At 37.7% G+C, this 21,323-nt stretch overlaps 1 protein-coding gene across 4 annotated transcripts in view; it reads right to left on the bottom strand.

Moving 5' to 3' along the window:
* Positions 1-1,159: 1,159 nt before the first annotated feature.
* lrrc9 (leucine rich repeat containing 9) overlaps positions 1,160-21,323 on the bottom strand; it is a 32,419-nt gene continuing 12,255 nt past the window's right edge. For 3 of the 4 annotated variants that reach the window (XM_061895198.1, XM_061895200.1, XM_061895201.1), the window contains 18 exons: positions 18,037-18,222; positions 17,831-17,950; positions 17,566-17,757; positions 17,361-17,486; positions 14,651-14,791; positions 14,364-14,541; positions 14,061-14,281; positions 12,978-13,100; positions 12,769-12,899; positions 12,580-12,688; positions 12,376-12,509; positions 10,656-10,792; positions 8,669-8,886; positions 7,864-7,932; positions 5,697-5,816; positions 4,288-4,392; positions 3,131-3,287; positions 1,160-1,614 (listed from right to left, as the gene is read on the bottom strand). In XM_061895198.1, the coding sequence (XP_061751182.1) occupies positions 1,448-1,614; positions 3,131-3,287; positions 4,288-4,392; positions 5,697-5,816; positions 7,864-7,932; positions 8,669-8,886; positions 10,656-10,792; positions 12,376-12,509; positions 12,580-12,688; positions 12,769-12,899; positions 12,978-13,100; positions 14,061-14,281; positions 14,364-14,541; positions 14,651-14,791; positions 17,361-17,486; positions 17,566-17,757; positions 17,831-17,950; positions 18,037-18,222 (2,634 nt within the window). In that variant the 3' untranslated portion in view covers positions 1,160-1,447. The remainder of the gene's footprint in view (positions 1,615-3,130; positions 3,288-4,287; positions 4,393-5,696; positions 5,817-7,863; positions 7,933-8,668; positions 8,887-10,655; positions 10,793-12,375; positions 12,510-12,579; positions 12,689-12,768; positions 12,900-12,977; positions 13,101-14,060; positions 14,282-14,363; positions 14,542-14,650; positions 14,792-17,360; positions 17,487-17,565; positions 17,758-17,830; positions 17,951-18,036; positions 18,223-21,323) is intronic. The other variant, XM_061895199.1, reaches the window with a different exon arrangement.

The raw sequence follows: 21,323 nt of genomic DNA, 5'->3' as shown, positions 1-21,323 counted from the left end.
TTTCAGCATTAATGGTGCCTTCACAAATGTGTAAGTTATCCATGCCTTGGGCACTAATACACACCCATATCATCACAGATGCTGGCTTTTCAACTTTGCACCTAGAACATTCCTGATGGTTCTTTTAATCTTTGGTCCGGAGGACACAACGTTCAGCGTTTCCAAAAAACAATTTGAAATGTGGACTCGTCAGACCACAGAACACTTTTCCACTTTGCATCAGTCCATCTTAGCTGAGCTCAGGCCCAAAGAAGCCGGCGGCGTTTCTGAGTGCCGTTGATAAATGGCTTTGGCTTTGCATAGTAGTTTCAATTTGCACGTACAGATGTAGCGACAAACTTTAGTTACTGACAGTGGTTTTCTGAAGTGTTCCTGAGCCCATGTGGGGATATCCTTTACACACGGATGTCGCTTTTTGATGCAGTACCGCCTGAGGGAACGAAGGTCTGTTATATCATCGCTTATGTGCAGTGATTTCTCCAGATTCTGTGAACCTTTTGACGGTATTACAAATGGTGAAATTCCTTAAATTCCTTGCAATAGACCATTGAGAAATGTTGTTCTTAAACTTTTTGACAACTTGCTCACGCATTTGTTCACAAAGTGGTGACCTTCGCCCCGTCCTTGTTTGTGAATGACTGAGCATTTAACGGAAGCTGCTTTTATAGCCAATCATGGCACCCACCTGATCCCAGTTAGCCTGCACACCTGTGGGATGTTCCAAATAAGTGTTTGATGAGAATTCCTCATCTTTATCAGTATTTATTGCCACCTTTCCCAACTACTTCGTCACGTGTTGCTGGCATCAAATTCTAAAGTTAATGATTATTTGCAAAAAAAAATTGGTTATCAGTTTGAACACCAAATATCTTGTCTTTGTAGCATATTCAACTGAATATGGGTTGAAAATGATTTGCAAATCATTGTATTTCGTTTATATTTACATCTAACACAATTTCCCAACTCATATGGAAACTGGATTTGTAGGACACAACTAACACTTGTCATCCGTGGGATGATACAACGGCAACCAAACTAGTTTGTTACGTGCAATGTTTGGTCGTACGACATCTACCAAGATATACAAAAACCAGTGCAAACTTTTCAAATGTTCATCAACCTACGAAAAGTCGGGAACACGAAAAACGAAGTACCGCTGTATAACACAAGACTTTTATTTGCTTCATTTGTGTTGACGTAACAAACATCTTATGTGTCAGTTGTAGTAATACTACCTTTCAGGCCGTTAAAACAGAGGTACTGGTGAATAAAATGGATGTAATTCCTCAATAGTATAGTTAAGTCACATTTTGACAGTTTTATTTCCAATCAATTGTAGCAAAGAGATAAAATCCTTATTTAGTCCAAAAACTTCAGGATTTAAGTGTATTGATATATTTATTTTAAAAAGATTTTGTCCCAGTAGTAGAATCACATCTATAAAGTGTTAAGATTCATCAACCTGGTATTTTGTTCCTGCATGGTAATAGGATTGCTCTTTCTTCCCATGGGGAAGGGTACATGCAGCTATCATGTTGTTTCTTACTCTTCGGGTCAGTCTGGAGGTCATATCAGCATGGATGCTTGGAGGATTTCGCTCTGACTGTCTCTTGTCTGGAATCGGGGAAAAACACAGCAATGAAAGTTTACAAGCACAGTTAAATGTATCAAAAGTAAGGGTTAACATCAGACCTTAAACTGGGTTCGATATGTAAATAAGGAAAAAAATGCTAAATATAAAACTGCTTTTCCTTAACGTTTAAATTTTTAAAATGAAACATAAACAATAACTGCAGTCTGCTCGCAGGTAATTCTCCAATAAATACAATATTTAAACTAACAAAGCACAAAGGGAGTGCAGACCTTTGCCAGGCCCGACCTTCCAAAAGTGAAAAAAAAAGTCCCTGAATCCAGACGGTGATCCGAATCAGCTGCAAAATCTAATCTATTGGTTCTTATTTCATTTCTGGCATTTCTTGAAAGTTTAATCAAAATTTGGCCTTTTTAAACTATCTGAAGAGGAATGAAAGAAACACAGTAAAACCTCTTGCCAGGTATCCACTGTCTTTGTCTCCGCAGGGCCGCTAACATACATACACAAAAATGTAAAACTAAACTAATTAAATTTGCTCAAAACTTTTTGCTAACTAACTAACTAACTAACTAACTAACTAACTAACTAACTAACTAACTAACTAACTAACTAACTAACTAACTAACTAACTAACTAACGCACAGCCAATTCCAACTTGTGTATGTAATAAAAGATACAAATACAGCATACAGAAAAAGTCAAGATGTAGCAGGTGGTGGGCATTTGATCAATTTTTTCCATCTAATAGTGTACCCCGCCTTCCACCCGAATGCAGCTGGGATAGGCTCCAGCACCCCCCGAAACCCCATAAGGGACAAGCGGTAGAAAATGAATTGATCAATGCAGGATGCGGTATTTTAAGTTATACATTTGTTGTGTTGTATCTGACAAAGCAAATTAGTGTAATATGTAATAATATATGTTATTGATAACCAATTTTATTTTTAGAAATGGCCCAAGGGGCACACTTTGGACACCCCTGGTTTACAGTGTCTCTTTTTAGGAAAGTGCAATTGCAACAGTAACATTTGAACAACGTCAATTATTATGTTATTTTAATAAATCAAAGTTCCTCTTTAGTTTAGGGCATAATTAATGAGTTCTGCGTGTAGCACTGTTCTCCATCTCTACTAAACAATGCAGACACACTGCTTCCATTTTATCCTCTTCTATTGATTTCTTTACGAATTACACCGGAAGACACGTTTGATTACATTATAAAGACTGAAGAGAGTCTCTAGGCTTTGGGTCATCCATGGCACTATAGGTGAGCTGCTAGTCAAAAGCTAGGCTGCACATCTACCTAGATTTACAGCTTCCATGTTAAATGTCTTGCTTTCTTGTTTGATTTTAGGCAGGCTTATGGAAGTGCATTGCTATGCCAAATGTACAAAACTTCCTATCCCTAATGTGAAATGTGTACCGTGGGGGAAACTTCAAACTAGTACGTAGCTGTATAGCGCCACATTGAAAAATGGGAATAAGTATACCGTTACACCCCTAATCAAGAGATGAGTGATTTGAGCCATTACTCACACTTGGATGTGTATTGGATTTCTTCCTTGTTATTTGGCAACATGTCATGGCCATGAATTAGGTTGTGTAGTCCACTCATCCCTCTGACGGGTATATAGGTCATCAGTCCAGCCTGGTTTGTCTCAAGTGTAGAACCGCTACAACACTCATCACATTGCTTGAAAGAAATGTGAAGCATCAGAGAAAAAAGTTAAACCATAACACACACGTGTATATATATATATATATATATACAGTATGTGTATATATATATAATTATACATATATATTTACATATATATGTATACATCATACATCTATATATATATATATATATATATATATATATATATATATATATATATATATATATACACACACACATATACATCTATATGTTCACATATACCAGGGATGTCCAAAGTGTGGCACGGAAGCCATTCGCGGCCCGCATCACAAGTTTGTTTGGCCCGCGGCATGTTGTTGAAATAAAATCAGACAAAAAAAACAACAGTAAAAATGTAGGTGTAATAAGCAAATAATGGTAGCTAATTTTAATACTAATATTAATACAAAGCAGACACATTTTTTTTTCTGTAAATTTATGTCTGTTTTAGATATATATTTTTTTTAATTTATTTTTCAAGATAAAATATCAAAACGGCCCCCGCATGCTTTGACTTGTCAGTGTGCGGCCCTTTGTGGAAAAGGTTTGGACACCCCTGACATATACATACACACATGTATCCAAAAATATATAAATACATGTATAAATAAACATATATACATAATAGAACATATAATACCTAAAATGGCAATTATGGAAGAGGAGCAATTTGTGCTCTAATGAAAAAAACCCAGCTTCCCCATATACATTCATACATATTTATAGATATATACGGTATATATACATACATACATACTGTACACATATACTCATACATATATACGTACATACACATATGTGTATATATATATCCCTATTTAAATACGTATGTATACATACATACACACATATACAGGTATGTGTATATATACAGTATATGGGTATATATGTATATATACATACTGTATACATCAACGTTAAATACACACACACACCCACACACAGTATAAGGGATATTTGATGCCTAAATGCTGTTTAGAGGCTCAGTCAAAGACAGTCTATGCAACCTAACTGTTTGTCTTTCTCCACCATTGTCGCCATGTTGTGTCCACTTCATCCATACTCTGGGTTGAGTGTTGGTGATAACATTGCTTGCTGCTCCACATATGTGAGAATCCTAAGGTGGGGAACAGTCATAACTATTAATCAATGACAAAGATCAAATTAAAATAAAAGCAAATGCAGGGACAGCTGAAATGGTATTTATGAAAGAGGAGCAGTTTGTGCACTAATGAGAAAAATCCAGCTTCCCCATCTCTGTCATTTCCACATGTACGATTAGCAGGCAGAGGCGGTCGCGTTGACCTGGCTAATAGGGAGTAAATCCACTGGTGCATTATCGGCCGGGCACATTTCATCTAATCAGCAAGATGATGCCAGCCGGCTTAGGCTGCTTTTAATTCAGGGCTGCGGGAGAATTACTGCAATGGCCTCTCATTACATGAACCAGCCATTCGATAAGACGAAGAGACTTTGATCCGAGCTTTTTGCTTTTTTGTGTGTATGCGGTATGTAAGTCCTGTATGATTACGTCCATTAGGTCTGGAACATTCCAGAAATGTATAGCACCATACGTAAATTAATAGGAATTAATGGGAAAGTGAATATTTATGTAATTGCAATTAAGTATATAACAATACAATTAAAAATATATATATAATTTGCATTGAAACAAACAACTAGCACTAAGCGCTCAGATACAAAGTCAGACAGGCAAGAGAGATGGTTTGGACATGTGTATTGATAGTGGCCATAATAAACAAAGGATGTTAAGGATGGAGCTGAGAGGCGGGAGGAAGAAATATCCCAGAAAGGAGATTCATGGATGTTGTAAAGGAGGACAAAAAAAGGGTTAATTTGAAAAAAGTGAGATGCAGGCAAACGACCTACTGGGGCGACTTCAACAGGAAACAGACGAAAGAAGGAGATATCACCCCAAACTACGAGTTCATTCCTATAAACTTTAAACTTTCCAGTTGTCCAACTAAACTTTTTAAGGTGAGTTCCAAACCATTTGCAAACCTCACGGTTCAAGAGTATATTTTACACAATAACTCTTGGGATCCAACGGGAACAAGGCTGTCCCCTAGAGAGGGGGGGTTGCCCACATCTGAGGTCCTCTACAAGGTTTCTCATAGTCAGCATTGTCATTGGCGTCCCACTGGATGTGAATTCTCTCTGCCCACTGGGTGTGAGTTTTCCTTGCCCTTTTGTGGGTTCTTCCGAGGATGTTGTAGTCGTAATGATTTGTGCAGTCCTTTGAGACATTTGTGATTTGGGGCTATATAAATAAACATTGATTGATTGATTGATTGATAAAATATAAGGAGAGTTAATAAGCTAAAAGGGGTGTTGAAGACACTTAATGTGAATTGTGTGCTTCTACGTGTTTTTTTCTGAGAGAAAATATGCAGCTCTCACTGTTGCGTCTGTGATTTCAGCTTTGCTTCTCTCGTCCACTGTAACTGTCAGGCCATCCAGGACCTGCAACTGGGACAGACTGCGCATCACTGCTGGTCTATGCAGAGAAGTGCGAGCCACCTGAAAGTCAAAAAGAAAAAAAACCTAAATGTTTGTGTGAGTCAATCACTAGGATACGGCTATGACAATATTTTTTAGGATTGAATGTTAGAGCCTGCCTTAAAATACTTATGAAGCTACACAGCTTGTAGATAGAACTACAAATGGGTAACTTTTCCACTCAAAGAACTGGATGTTCCTGCAGGCCACTGCTGTATTTAGGTTGTGAGTGAGTGCCAGTGAAAGTCCAGGGGTGAAGGGACAGACTTTGGCATTGAAATACGGTCAAAGCAGTGATCTCATGTGGTCAACAGCAGGAGGTATCGTCTCAAGAGTGGCTGTTGGCCTCAACCCCTTGGCAGGATTAACCCCCATGGAAAGAGAGAGGCCGATGGGATCCAACGGGAACAAGGCTGACGCAGCTGAGCGTGGCCCCCAGGCCTCCCCATTGTCCGCAGGCTACGTAGATACTCTGCCTATGCCTGATCCACAAGCTCCAGATGGGTGATGTAAGCGGGCCAACAGCATTCGCCATTTGGTCTACGGATTTGTCTCTGATGCTAGCCAGCTTGAGACACAGCAGACGGCCATCATGTAATCGCTTAATTTGCGAGAGCAGATCTACACTGGGTCAGTGTTTCAGATTGTCCAAGTGAGAAAGTGAGCATGAAAACACGCTTTTGATCATGTTGTTTCCCAGGGAAAGCATTCAAAGAGCTGACCAGTGGACTGAACTGACTAAAACATGGCAGAAACATTCATATAAAATACCGATGCTTACAATCTAGTGAGATGCGATACAAAAGCTGCATATAACAGAATACCGTATAACATTACCTTTATGTTTATTTGTAGTTGTTGACTGAAAGACTCTATAGGACAGTCTTTAAGCATTAACCAATGAAGCCTGCTCGGATGTGAGGCAAAACATCTTTAAAGACAACTTGAACATTCCAGTTGCAATTAATTGAATGCTCCGAGAATGATATATGGACAAACAAACACAAATACACCCCTCAAATTTTTTTTAGCAGCAGTTTTGTTAACAATTCAGCCTTGGGGGAGGGCTGTACTCTACAAATTATATAGTGTTTGGTCATTAGGGATGGGTACTTTTCACATTTGAACCATTATGGTACCAATTGCCCGTACCATTGAATTAATACCAGTACTCAACTGTACATATTTCGGTATTTTTGTGTCTATTAACAAATGTAAGTTGTTTAATAATAAAATTGCATTTATTATTGTAATATTTTTTTAAATGAGCTGATTAGAATAATTGTGCTGTCAAGTTGTTATATCTTGTTTTCTCATGACATTTCTGGGTCTCATTTGCAAGTATTATATATTTTGCATACAGTTGCAATTCCAAGGCATTAAATGGCAGTTGTGTATAAGGGTGTAGATTAGGGAGTAGCTTTTGCCATGAAGTTCAATGTGTGCCCTACAAAAACTTCAAAATGCAAGTGTTGTATTTATTCCAAACTTGCTATTTATTTGTAACATGCGTCTTAGTTCTAGTTTTCATTACCAAATTTGAAGGTGTTGAAATCACCATGTAAAATTGCAAATGCTCATGTTTAGCATGTGTATGGCAAAGCCAATGCAAATTCCGACAGAGCTGGTGCATTTTGGAAAGTGGAGTCTTACTTACTTATGTTTGAGTGTTTTCTATAAGGTATACTATATTTGTTGGTATTGAAAACTGCAACATTACCTACAGGCAGTAGGACTGACTTTGCACTGCGTGCTGCATGAGTGCTCAGTCTGCAACCGGAGGTGAGGTCACAAGCAACAAATATTTCAATATATTGAAATATGGCACCATTTCATTTTACGTGAATCAATACTCGGTAGAACTGAGAGAATTTGGTCGGTGCCCATAAAAGTACCACATTCGGTACTCATCCCTTGTGATCAGTAATTGTATTGCTTGACCAGCTCGTCTTCTTAGGGCTTTAGAGGTTTGGGTAGTACTGCAGAGACTGATGTTATTACAGTCATTGAGTGTAGTGCCCTGTGAGTGGACGTCTATTTATTGTGTGGACTGAATGGAAAACCTTACCGGATTGCCAACGACAGAGAGCTCCGTCAGCGAGGGAAGAACCTCAAGTTTATCAAGCTCTGCAATGTCCTATAAACAAGAAGAGAACAATTTTTATTTTAAAGTATGATTTGTCCATTTCTGATTGAAGCCACATGTGTTTGGGATAATAGAGGCATATGCATCGGGCTGAAACCTTTCATAATTTTTGGTGTAGGCGGGATAGAAGCAGCTGATGGCAGAGATTACATGTTTAATCGCCTGAGAGTTTGGGCACGCAACAGGGCATTGGCTAGGGGGGGTGGGGAGGGGGGGGGGGGGTTTGAGGGTTCTGTGATTTGCCAAGTTTATATTTGGGTTTGGCTGAGATTCAAAGATGCCCTCACTGCCAGGACCCATGTGCTGAACAACTGCCATGCTCTACATGTTAATTAAATACACAGAAGCGTTTAGGAAGTAAGAGCGATTGTCAAACAAAAGCGCAAATCACTCCCCCTTGGTAAGAAGGGGATACAGATTAAGAAGCTGATTATATGTTTCACTGATTGTTCCTTTTTGTCATCATACACAGCCCTGACCTTCAATCACACTGGAGTCCCATTTAATGATAACCCTCACATGCCATGTCGTGGGGGTTGATGATTTAAGATTACTATGCTACATGGAAAAATATATATTCTACATTTGTCACGTTTTGCATATCAGCCAATCATCACAAAAGTAGCATGATGGCCTCAGTGGTGCAGAAAATCAGTACATGTGGAGGTCAGTCTTTCGACTACTGTAATAGTGACACATGGAGGTAAACATTAAGGTTAAAACGTACCTGTAGCTTGTTCATCCCAAGGTAAAGCTTGCGTAGCTCAACAAGTGGATAGAGATGGTTGAGCTCTCGAATGCGATTCTCTGTCAGGTGCAATTCCAGCAGGACCTTCTGGGAAATGAAAGAGTTCTCGTACAGGGCCCTTATGCGGTTCCGGTCTAACATTAGTTCCCGGAGCTGCTGGAGACCCTCCAAGCCTTCCACCTGACTGATCTCATTTCCTATAGGAAAGGTGGGAAGAGCAGTGCTCATGTACTTTTTCCAAGGTTCAAAGCTTTTTAGCATCTATTGCAGGGGTGTCTAAACTTTTTTGACCAAGGGAAGCATACAGAAGAGTCAAAGTATGCGGGGGCCATTTGGATATTTCATTATTTTTTAAATATATATACAGTGTATATATCCATCCATCCATTTTCTACCGCTTATCCCTTTTGGGGTCGCGGGGGGTTGCTGGAGCCTACCTCAGCTGCATTCGGGCGGAAGGCAGAGTACACCCTGGACAAGTCGCCACCTCATCACAGACAGTGTGTAAATATATATACATACACAGTATATACACTGTATATATGTATATACATATATATATATATATACATATATATATATATATATATATATATATATATATATATATGTATATATATATATATATATATATATATATATATATATATATATATATATATATATATATATGTATATATGTATATATTTAAAAACAAAACCTAGTGCCAGATTTTAAGAACTAATAAAAAATATACTTTTTCACCCATAACACAAACCTGACATCAAGATTTGTCTCAAGAATAAATGTAATGTCTGGTTTTAGCTTCTTTCTTTTACAGAATTCAAAAATATATTAAAAGGATTAGGGTTAAGGTTATGTTTGGGGTTAGTAAATTATTTTACTAAATAGATTTTTAACAACTGACATTTTAGAAATTATAGTATCCCTATCATAACAAGACAAATAAAGTCAAATTATTTTATATTAATCAAAATATTACACTTGTCAGTGATACAAAATTATTTGTTTGTATTGGCTAAGAAGTAACCCGTAACCCTACCCCTAACTTTTAATCGCATGAGTCAACTCATTATTTTTGACCTGCTCAATTTTCAATACAAAATTTAAAATTTAAAATTTTTAAATTTCAATGTTTAATAACATCTATAAAAACTCTGAAGCTGCTAAGTTAATATTCAGTAACGTATTTTGTTATACTTCGTTTTTATGATCGCAAAGGGAGTTTATATTACAGATGTATAATGTGAAATGTATTATAGCACTTTTCTAAATACGCTAAATATGCTGAAATTAAACTTTTATGATTTTTAACTTAATCAAGTAAAAATCCATCCATCCATCCATTTCTACCGCTTATTCCCTCTGGGGTCGAGGGGGGCGCTAGTGCCTATCTCAGCTACAATCTGGCAGAAGGCGGTGTACACCCTGGACAAGTCGCCACCTCATCGCAGCAAGTAAAACCCATTTTCAATAAATACTTTTACATGTGATTAAAAATTAATGGAAAAATAAAATTGTTCTCATGTTTTTTTTTTCTATTTCCCCAGCAAACTAGTTAGTTAAATATGTAATAATATTTGCAAATATATCTTTCAAGGCACTTTAAAAGAAATGTCATCACCTAAAATTCTTACTAATAAAATTGCTGCATTCTCAATAATTTATAGCCCCTGTAGAAGCCATTTTACTATAATTGATCATTAGATGGCATTTCTAAAAAACAACACAAAAGAAGGAATCTCATTTTGAAATGTGTAAACACATTAAGTAATACAAAGGGTTTTAGTGCATGGTGAAGGAGGACAAGCATACTGGCGTTTGAGACCAATCAGCCAAATCTTCCCTTCTCAATGCAAGGTTATCTTTTGTTCTGTTCTTTTGTTCACATCTCATTTCCCACCTGGATTTCAGTTCTGTAGTTCAGCGTTTACCTTTTCACAAGGCTGTACAGTCTGTGCCTACCTTTAAGGAAAAGCGTTTTAAGATTGGTGAGCCTGCTGAGCTCCAGATTGGCCATATTGGAGATGCCATTGTAACTCAAATGCAGCACCTCCAGGCTGCTCATCAGAGGCTCCAGGATGACAGTCGGTGCAACGTTCCTTCACAAAAGAAAGACACTTTTGTAACTACTTCAGTCAACTATACACCTGTATACCTCCTGCTGGCTTATTTGATCGAAAAGGTACGGACCACCTCATAAAAATCACATAGGTAGCTTTGACTTATTTCACCATAACACAACACATTACAATAACAATACAATATATACTGTACACCCATTTTTTACAGTAGGAGGAGCATCAGTTTATATACCCACTGTGGAAAAATTCACATTTTTATGCAAAAAACACAAGTTAATATGCTAAGTAGTCAGTGGTCCCCAACCACCGGGCTCAATTGGTACCGGGCCGCAGAAGAATTTTTTATTTTAATATATATATATATACATATATATATATATATATATATATATATATATATATATATATATATATATATATATTTATTTATTTATTTATTTTTATTTTTTTTACATCAACAGAAAAAACACAAGATACACTTACAATTAGTGCACCAACCCAAAAAACCTCTCTTTTTCATGACAAAAACTTCCCTTTTTCATGACGCTGGACACACTATCAAGCGTTGACCGGTCCGCAGCTACAAAAAGGTTGGGGACCACTAGTGCAGTGGTTCTCAAATGGGGGTACTTGAAGGTATGCCAAGGGGTACGTGAGATTTTTCAAAAATATTCCAAAAATAGCAATAATTCAAAAATCCTTTATAAATATATTTATTAAATAATACTTCAACAAAATATGAATGTATGTTCATAAACTGTGAAAAGAAATGCAACAATGCAATATGCAGTGTTGACAGCTAGATTTTTTGTGGACATGTTCCATAAATATTGATGTTAAAGATTTATTTTTTTGTGAAGAAATTTTTAGAATTAAGTTGATGAATCCAGATGGATCTCTATTACAATCCCCAAAATCCCCAAAGAGGGCACTTCAAGTTGATGATTACTTCTATGTGTAGAAATCTTTATTTATAATTGAATCACTTGTTTATTTTTCAACAAGTTTTTAGTTATTTTTAAATCTTTTTTCCAAATAGTTCAAGAAAGACCACTACAAATGAGCAATATTTTGCACTGTTATACAATTTAATAAATCAGAAACTGATGACATAGTGTTGTATTTTGCTTCTTTATCTCTTTTTTTCAACCAAAAATGCTTTGCTCTGATTAGGGGGTACTAGAATTTAAAAAATGTTCACAGGGGGTACTTCACTGAAAAAAGGTTGAGAAACTTCAACTGAGGCATGGGCACAACTGAGTAAAATAGTATTTATTTGTTGGTAAGTGTTGCCCTCTAACGGCAATTATAATAACTGCACAGAATTTTAAGAGCTACTTGCCAAACAACGGACGATTAATTTTTGAGATAGGCTCCAATGACCCCCCGCCACCCGAAAGGTACAAGCGGCAGAAAATGGATAATGGAGGGATTTTACTAAGTATATTTTTAACATTAACAACTGACATTTGAAAAAGTATAGTATTTGTACCATACAAAAACAAGTACAGTCAAATTATTTTAATTAATCTAAATATTATACTCGTCAGTGGGACAAAATTATTTATCTGTGTTGACTAAGAAGTGATTTGCCACATTACCTGCTTCCTTTGCATAAAGTCTGTTGGCCATAGCCACTGGAGTGCACCTTATTGTGTAGCATCTGTCTGTTTGTCAGAAAGGTCTTCTGCCTGGGCATGATGGACTCAATATGGTTGTAGTTTAAATACAAAACCTGCAAAAAATAAAACAAAACATAAATGTTTTTAAGATGTTTCCACTTTGCTATTTTTCCAGATTTCTACTTTGATGTTGGGCAGGTGGATGAGGCCTGAGAAGCAGATGAGGCTGTTGTGATCCAAGTTGACACTTTGTAGGTTAAAGAACAGGTCTGTTGGAGACATATCCACACTCCTGTTGAGACATTAAAAATACCTTTGTAATGTTTAAAAACGGTCCCTTGATATATAAATGGAACAGATTTTTATGCTGACCTAATGGAGCATGACGGCAGATTAAGGTTGGTGATGTCAGCATAGTTTGAGTGGTCTAGTTTTTCTGCAACCAAGTCTGGTGTGAGTCGTCCTCCAAATGTTGCCTTTGCATTTTCACATTCAGCTGCATCCTAAAACAGCAGGAAATGACACTCACTGGATGCAATTGTTTTTAACTCCCCCGTATTTAAAGATTTGTTGACACATACCACTGCCGTTCCATCCAGGGCCTTTAGAGACGGCAGATGAAACACCATGTATATACGATAGTTCTTTAAGCTCTCACATAAAGGATTACCATAAAGATCCAAGATGATCAGGTTCGCCAATCCCTGAAATGGTTAGATAATTTTCTTAAAATGCTAAAATGCTTTTAAAGTAGCATGAATGTATACACTCTCCAGCTACAACATGAACTGTAGGTACGGTATTACTATATGAAATCTGACTCAAAATTGGTCTTTAAAAATGTGTCTGTTATAAATACAGCCTTTCCTAGAGGTCTGCAATCTACTTGCATAGGCAGGTTGCAGGGCTGTAGGGCTATATCAGTGGTCCCCAACCACCGGGCCATGGCCCGATTGGTACCGGGCCGCAGAATAATTTTTTATTAATTTTTATTTTAAAAAAATCAAAATTAAAAATGAAAAAAAATTTGATTTTTTTTTATTAAATCAACATAAAAAACACAATAGACACTTACAATTAGTGCACTGACCACAAAAACCTCCCTTTTTTATGACAAAAACGTCCCTTTTTCATGACAAAGAAAAAAAAAAAAAAAAAAAAGGACTCACCCCCCTCAACCCACCCGGGCCGCGGGACAAATTATTAAGCGTTGACCGGTCCGCGGATACAAAAAGGTTGGGGACCACTGGGCTAAATGACACTATCTTTTAATTTGCAAAATCATTATTGATGCATGTGCATATAATTTTAATGAAGCCTGAGGAAACAAAAAGTGAGAAAAAAATCATGAAAAGATAAACACATTTTGAAATACACACGTTTGTGTTTTTTGGATAGGGGACACACAAAAACTGCTCATTAAGAGCAATACGTGCTTTTATGTATTCTTTTTTTTGTGAGTTGTAGCTTTTTATTTTCTTAAAGAGAACAGGTCCCCTTTCACCAAGTCTAAAACAATCAACTCATACTGGAGCAAAATATTAAAACAGATTTGAAAGATACACTTCTATACCACTGCAAACCACAATTCAAGAAATACTACGGTAGTTAAATTAACACCAATATAATACAATTAAGGATTCAGTAATATCTTCAAATTTTACCTTGACATAATAGACATCCCGAGACACAGAAATCTGGTTGTTGCCGACATAGAGCTCCAGAAGGTTGCGGATTCTTTGAATGCCCTGCAGAGAAGTGATGCGGTTGTTCTCCACAGCCAAAAAAGTTAAGTTCTGTAGCTCTTCGAGGATCGAGTTGTCCAGACTGGACAGTTGATTACCATCCATGCTAAGTTTGCTTAGACACTGTAGGTTTGAGAGTCCTAGACAATAGAACCACAACAAATGTATTTTTACCTTATATCTGGTTTCCTAAGATTATCAGAATTCCATTTTATGACTGACCATGAAATGAGCTAATGCTGTTGTTATTGAGGGAGAGGTCCTCCAGCTTGATGCAGCAGTCCAACCCTTCTACTTCAGAGATGTAATTATTATTAAATGACGCCCAGCGAAGGTTGACCAGGGTACCCAGATTGCTCATCTTGCAAATCTTCTGGTTGTCAAAATTTAGAGCGGTGATCTGTTTGAAAATTCCCCATTTTAAGAAAGCATATAACACAAATAATGTCAGAAATATTAGGTAATACTCTCACATCACAAATCAAGTGAGAAAAACAAGGCAGACTGACCTTTGTAGTCCAGTCTGGCTGCAGATTTTGGCTGAGGCCCCGAGGTGATGGACAGCGTTCAGAAAGAAGCTGGGTTGTTGGCAGAAGGCTGAGATAACGAGGGCGTTCATTATTTGTATACGAGCAAGCAACAAGAGATTCCTGCCAACAGAGGATCAAAAGGTCTCATTATAGAACACAACTATCTCAACTATACAATCATCAGTCACAACATTAGCTTTTCAACATCAATATTGTATGCAAATTTTGCACTTGACTACTTAAAGTACACTAATTTACTTTGTCACCTAAAACAAAGCTAAAATATTCATGTTTAGTTAAAATATCTTAGCATATATTGACATACATTGAATTAGATTCAGCATCTTTATTGCACAGAATGAATTGTACAAGGTCTATGGCCGTGTTTCTCAAATAGTGTAGTATTAATGTTTAAATGATACACAGGCAGTGCTCATTTTAATCAATAGGCTCCCTGTTGAACACATGTGTAGAGAGCTGACAGAGGCGGCTAGATGAAAAAGTTTGTGACAGGAATGAAAACAAAAAAGAAAGAGTTGTCAGCAGCAAGAAAAACAAGTAACAAAACCTACATCTAAATGACCCGGGAGTACAACGAAGCATGCATCGTCTTTGAGTTTCACCATACCTACAGTAGGAAATGCGGAAAGACCAGTGTTTTTTGTGCTATTCTGCTACCTTTTGCAACATCCTACTTCTGTTAAACGGGGTTTACTATTGTTGCTGCAATAAAAACAAAGTAAAGATTCCAGTTTAACATTGACCAAAAGTTAGGAGTAGCAATATCAAGTTAAAAGGTTTCTCATAGTTATCATTGTCACTGTCACCGACGTCCCACTGGGGTGAGTTTTCCATGCCCTTATGTGGGCTCTACTGAGGATGTCGTTGTGGTTTGTGTTGTGGTTTGTGCAGCCCTTTGAGACACTGGTGATTTAGGGCTATATAAATAAACATTGATTGGTTGATTGATTGATTGAAATGTACAATGGCTCACTGTAGCTGTTAAAATACAAGCTGAATCATCTCCTTGTTTTTGTTGTTTGGACGTAGTAATGGTTAATTGGGTTTTATAAAACACATGTACAGTAGTTGACAGTTTAAAATATTTCAAGTTTATAGGCTTTTTTAAAATCATCTTCAGGATAGACTTCAGGTTCAAGGAAAGTAAATACAATATGCACTTTAATCCCTTCTGATAAGCTACAAAACAAACAATATTGTTGCTAATTTTGCATAAAACAAACATAAAAAGCATACCACTTTTTGAAAAGGAACATGCTAATAAAGCAGGTAAGTGACCAATGTTTACAGCTTCAAAGCCGCGAGCTAACGCCGGGGTTACAACCACTGGCAGCAGGCCGCGAGCTAACGCCGGGCCGACGACAACCAGCGGCGAGCCTTGGGCTAACGCCGGAGCAGCATGCAGCATGCCACAAGCTAGCGCCTGAGTTACAACCACCAGCATCACTAAAATCTAAAACCACTAAGGTAACAAATGGACAAATGAAATTAAGCTGCTACGATTTGTTAATCATGCAACAATTATCTGGGACCTTCTTGCTAAACCAAAGGGAATCTTTGGTGGACACATCAATATCAAAAGCCTTCCATCTAAAACAGAACAACCGGAAAAACTATTGCACGATTCAAATTTTGATTATTTAGGACTCATAAACATGGTTTATAAAGAATAGCCCAGCAGGTGCCTTTACCATTCAGAATTACAATGTTTTTAGAAAAGACTGACTAAATAAAAAAAGGAGGTGGTGTGTTATTATATGTTGAAAATAAAATCCAACACAAGCAAATCTATTTTCCCCAGAATAGCTAAGAATGTGTAGGAGAAACAATTTGCCTGAAATGTCCTTTAATGTTGTTGATTTATATAGGCCACCTAATGAGAAGGATGCGGACTAGAAATGGATCCATTGAACTTGACATAAACTGCGGCAAAAACGGAACACTCATACCTGGTACACAAGCCACTTTAAAAGATAGCCTAATGGTTTGTTAACTTGTTTAAAAACTTCTTTGTAACCTCAATATTGGAACTGAGTAAACCCTTGAACTTGGCATTAACATCTTCTGCTGACTCTGCTGAGACTATGGCCTGTAGTCTCACAGAGAGACTACAACTCACTCTGATGTATATGGAATGTGTAAGTGAATGCAAGGTCAATTAAATGATCTCCTCACTCTCAAACTCAAAAGCTAAAGACTCATGGGGACTTGATTCACTTTTACTAACAAAATACAAAGAGGTTTTTGCAAGACCAATAACTTACATAATTAACCAGTCGTTAAAATAATGTGTATTCCCATCTTCCTTCAAAACTGCAATTATAACACCCATTTTCAAATTGGGAAATAAAAATGACTTTAAGAACAACAGACCAATCAGTATACTTCCTTTTGTTTCTAAGATTATTGAAACATTTTTTGCCAAACAGCTGGTTGAGCACTTTGATAATGGAAATATGTTACATCCCAGGCAGTTTGGTTTCAGATCAAAACACTCCACCGACAGGTGATCAAGTCCAGCCTGGACAGGGGAGGGTGGTTGGGGCTGTTTTCCTGGATCAATGTAAGGCGACAACTGTAATTCAAGAAATGTCGGTCCCACAGTGGGATCTTAACTGGAACTAATTGAGCAGCATTGGCTTATGGTAACCCATCTACAAAAAGTTACCTGGTTAATTGTGCATCTTGTAGTCTTTTGAATAGCATCAGCAGTTTCCTCCTGTGTAACTAGGATGTCATCCAGGTGTTTGAGAGTTGTCAGCTGGCTCAATATTGTCATTCTGACTTCCTCTGGCTGACAGGAAAAAAGTGACAGTCAATATTGTGTCGATATGATTATAGTTATATTTTAAAATTGGCGTTAGAAGATATACCTTGCTCCAGGGGTTGTGTTGCGTTTCCAGGTTGAGCAGGGCAGGTGTGTGTACTCTGAGCACAGCGGAATCTTTTCTGGCATTGGTCAACTTGTTACAGCTCACGTCAAGATGTCTGAGATGCTCCAACCCGCAAAGGCCTTCAAGGCTAACTAGCTGGTTGTAGCTGACATCCAAAAACTCAAGGTTAGGCTGAAAAGGAGATATGTTTATCATCCACAACATGCTTTAGTGATTATTGGAGGTTTTGAGAAAAAATCAATACCATGTGAGCAATGTCACGGAGGCTGGTGAGCTCATTGAAGCTGATGGTGAGATGGCGCAAAGCCGGAAGGGAGGAAATCTTTTTTATGTTGCTCAAGCTGTTGTTGTGAAGGTTTAGCACCTTAACAGTCAATATATGAATAACGTCATTCATGAATAACGTTATTCTAACTAAACCACATATGAGGAAAGATATATCATCCTTACAGTTATCTCACTGAGGACACTGGCTCTGGACACATTTAGAAGAATTTCCTCATCCAAACTGGACAACTTGGTCTGTGGTTCCAGCACAGGCTCCATGTCGAGGGCTTGTTTGTCTATTGAGAGGTCGTACGTGGGAGGGTCCTGGCCGTATATGCAGCAGCCTATAGACGTAAGCTGTTCGCTGCCCTTTTAAAAGGTACAGACAATTATAAAAAATCTTCAAAGATTAGTTTTTTGTTAATTGCACACATTTGACCAATTCCACTAGGTTTAATGAAGAATATTTTAATACAACAAGCTTTGCCTTAAAACACATTAATAAATGAGTCCTTTTCAATGCGTTATTATATCTCTATGCCAGAACTAGTGCTCTAACATAATGTAATATTTCCTAAAGGTTATCATGAAATAACCTAAGAAATTAATGGGTAAACATATACTATACTTGTCTTCTATAGATATGTTTTTTGTCAATATTGTTTTTTACTTATGAATACATTCAGCTAATAGTTACCGAGCATTCACATTTCTTTGTGGGGCAATAAATAAAATACATCTATACATCCATCCATTTTCTACCGCTTATTCCCTTTTGGGATCGCGGGGGGCGCTGGCGCTTATCTCAGCTACAATCTGGCGGAAGGCGGGGTACACACTGGACAAGTCGCCACCTTATCGCAGGGCCAACACAGATGGACAGACAACATTCACACTCACATTCACATACTAGGGCCAATTTACTGTTGCCAATCAACCTATCCCCAGGTTAAATGGGGAATGGGGTTCATGTCTTTGGAAGTGGGAGGAAGCCGTAGTACCCGGAGGGAACCCACACATTCACGGGGAGAACATGCAAACTCCACACAGAAAGATCCCGAGCCTGGGATCGAACCCAGGACTGCAGGACCTTTGTACTGTGAGGCAGACGCACTAGCCCCTCTGCCACCATGAAGCCAATTGTACTTTTTTTTTTTTGTCCTGTCCAGCTTCTCAGGCAAATCATATATTTGGGCAATAAATAAAATACATCTAATTGTACTTTCCATGGTTTATTTGTATTTTATATGTGGAGAGTAATCAATGTGAGCTAGAGTGGACATGCTGTAAAATACTAAATACATTTTTTGTATCATTTAGTGTTGTATTGAAATACTTTTTTTAATTCCAAATTGTGAGAAGTTGTTTTAGCTCCAAATAGGAAAAACAAAACAGAAAGATACTTTTATATATAAATAAAGTTAAGGTTATATTTGTCCAAAACATATTTTTATCAGTGGCAATTGCTCTAAATGGTAAATGGGTTATACTTGTATAGCGCTTTTCTACCTTCAAGGTACTCAAAGCGCTTTGACACTATTTCCACATTCACCCATTCACAAACACATTCACACACTGATGGCGAGAGCTGCCATGCAAGGCCCTAACCCCGACCCATCAGGAGCAAGGGTGAAGTGTCTTGCTCAAGGACACAACGGACGTGACAAGGTTGGTAGAAGGTGGGGATCGAACCAGGAATCTTCAGGTTGTTGGCACAGCCACTCTCCCAACTGCGCCACGCCGTTCCCAAGACTGAAAAGGAAGCTCAGTTTTCCCTAACATTTTAAAAAGTATGTACTATTGTGTTTACACTTCATTGATTAAACATGCGCGAGAATGCATTCAACTTTTGCTCAAATTTTGCCTATCGTTCACAACCATTATGAGAGACAACAACTCTTTTTTTGTATTAGGATTTTAAAAATGACCCAAAAAAACCTTGTAAGATGCGGCTATCTGTCATGATCCACTACTTGAATCATGGCATGTTTGGGTTTTTTTGTTTTGTAATCACAGCCTGTTTGTTATTTGACATCCTTAGTTCCTGGTGGCACTTCCTGTTTTGTTTCTGTTGTCATAGTAACTCATTTGTGTCATCTGCCTTCTGTTTGTCACGCGCACCTGCCTCCTAATTTCTGCCTGTATTTAAGCCTGCGTTTGTTTGCCCTTCGGCCTCGCAGTGTAGTTCACTTGCCATTCAACAGGTGACGACGCTTTCCCGCATTGTGGTAAAAACCCTTTTGTACTCGTTTAGTTTCCATGCTATTTTGTTCGTTTGTTTTCCTAGCTCACATGCTAGCGTCATTTGTTCTTTCTAGCTCACATGCTAATTCAGTTGTTTTCGTTTGTTAGTGCCTTCGTACAAGTATTTTGGTTCTTAGTTTGTTCATTAGTGTATAAATAAATCAACATTCTTACCTCAACGCTGTGTTCCATTCCGCTTGCATCCACGAGACAGCGCAACCACACCAGCAATGCAAGCCAAGCGTCACACTATCCATCCATCCATTTTGTACCGCTTATTCCCTTTAGGGTCACGGGTGCCTATCTCAGCTACAATCGGGCGGAAGGCGGGGTACACTCTGGACAAGTCACCACCTCATCGCAGAAGATGTGGCTAATGGCACTCTAAGACAACTTTAAAACCCTCCATCAATGTTTTGTACACACACTTCAAATCTATAACAGACATGTTCATAACAATATGGAATACCGTATGTACAATATTGACCCTATCTTTATAATTTTAATCAATGTTGGAAATTTTTTCTTGCGCGCATTGATTTCCGTTTCCAAAGCAGCGCACGTCCGACAATGTGTGTTCCTATTTACGGATACAAACCGCTTGTGTGTGTTCTAATCATGGCAGACTTGGTAACAGACAACAAGGACGACTATTTTTGGACAAATGAGGATTCACAACCTCATCTTTTTGAAGCTGGATGGACTGAGGATGAACTATGGCTTCTAAAAGCGAGCACGAAGAAAGGGGTGAAACGTTGGAGCAGATGGAAGCCGATCGAGTGAGATGAAAATGACTCAAAGCTGCAAAATGTGGAATTTGGAGACAAGCTATTTCGATGAATTGGTAGCTACATAGAAAGAGACTATTTTTATATGTTAAAATGCAAAAAAAAAAAACTAAAACCTTTTGTCTTTTTTTTTCTCATAATGATTGTGAACGACATAAAAAGCGCAGCTCTCCTAAGTGACATTTTCTGTGCAAAATATATAAATATATTTATAAATTTATGTTAACTATAACATTTTATCTTTTATCTGTTACTGGAAACTGTATTCTTGTTTAGAGAATAGCTAAAAATGAGCCTCTCCTCCTTGAAAGACCAGCAGCCGCCACTGATTTTTGTAGATTGAAGAATGAACGAAGGACTCTTGATGAATTAAAAAGGGTTGTTTGGCAATACCTTTGTTCATGGTATAGAAAAGTGCCCATAAAATTGTAATAATAT

This window comes from Nerophis ophidion, linkage group LG03 (genome assembly GCF_033978795.1).
Source record: "Nerophis ophidion isolate RoL-2023_Sa linkage group LG03, RoL_Noph_v1.0, whole genome shotgun sequence".
NCBI lineage: Eukaryota > Metazoa > Chordata > Actinopteri > Syngnathiformes > Syngnathidae > Nerophis > Nerophis ophidion.
This window is presented reverse-complemented; position numbering and strand designations above follow the sequence as displayed.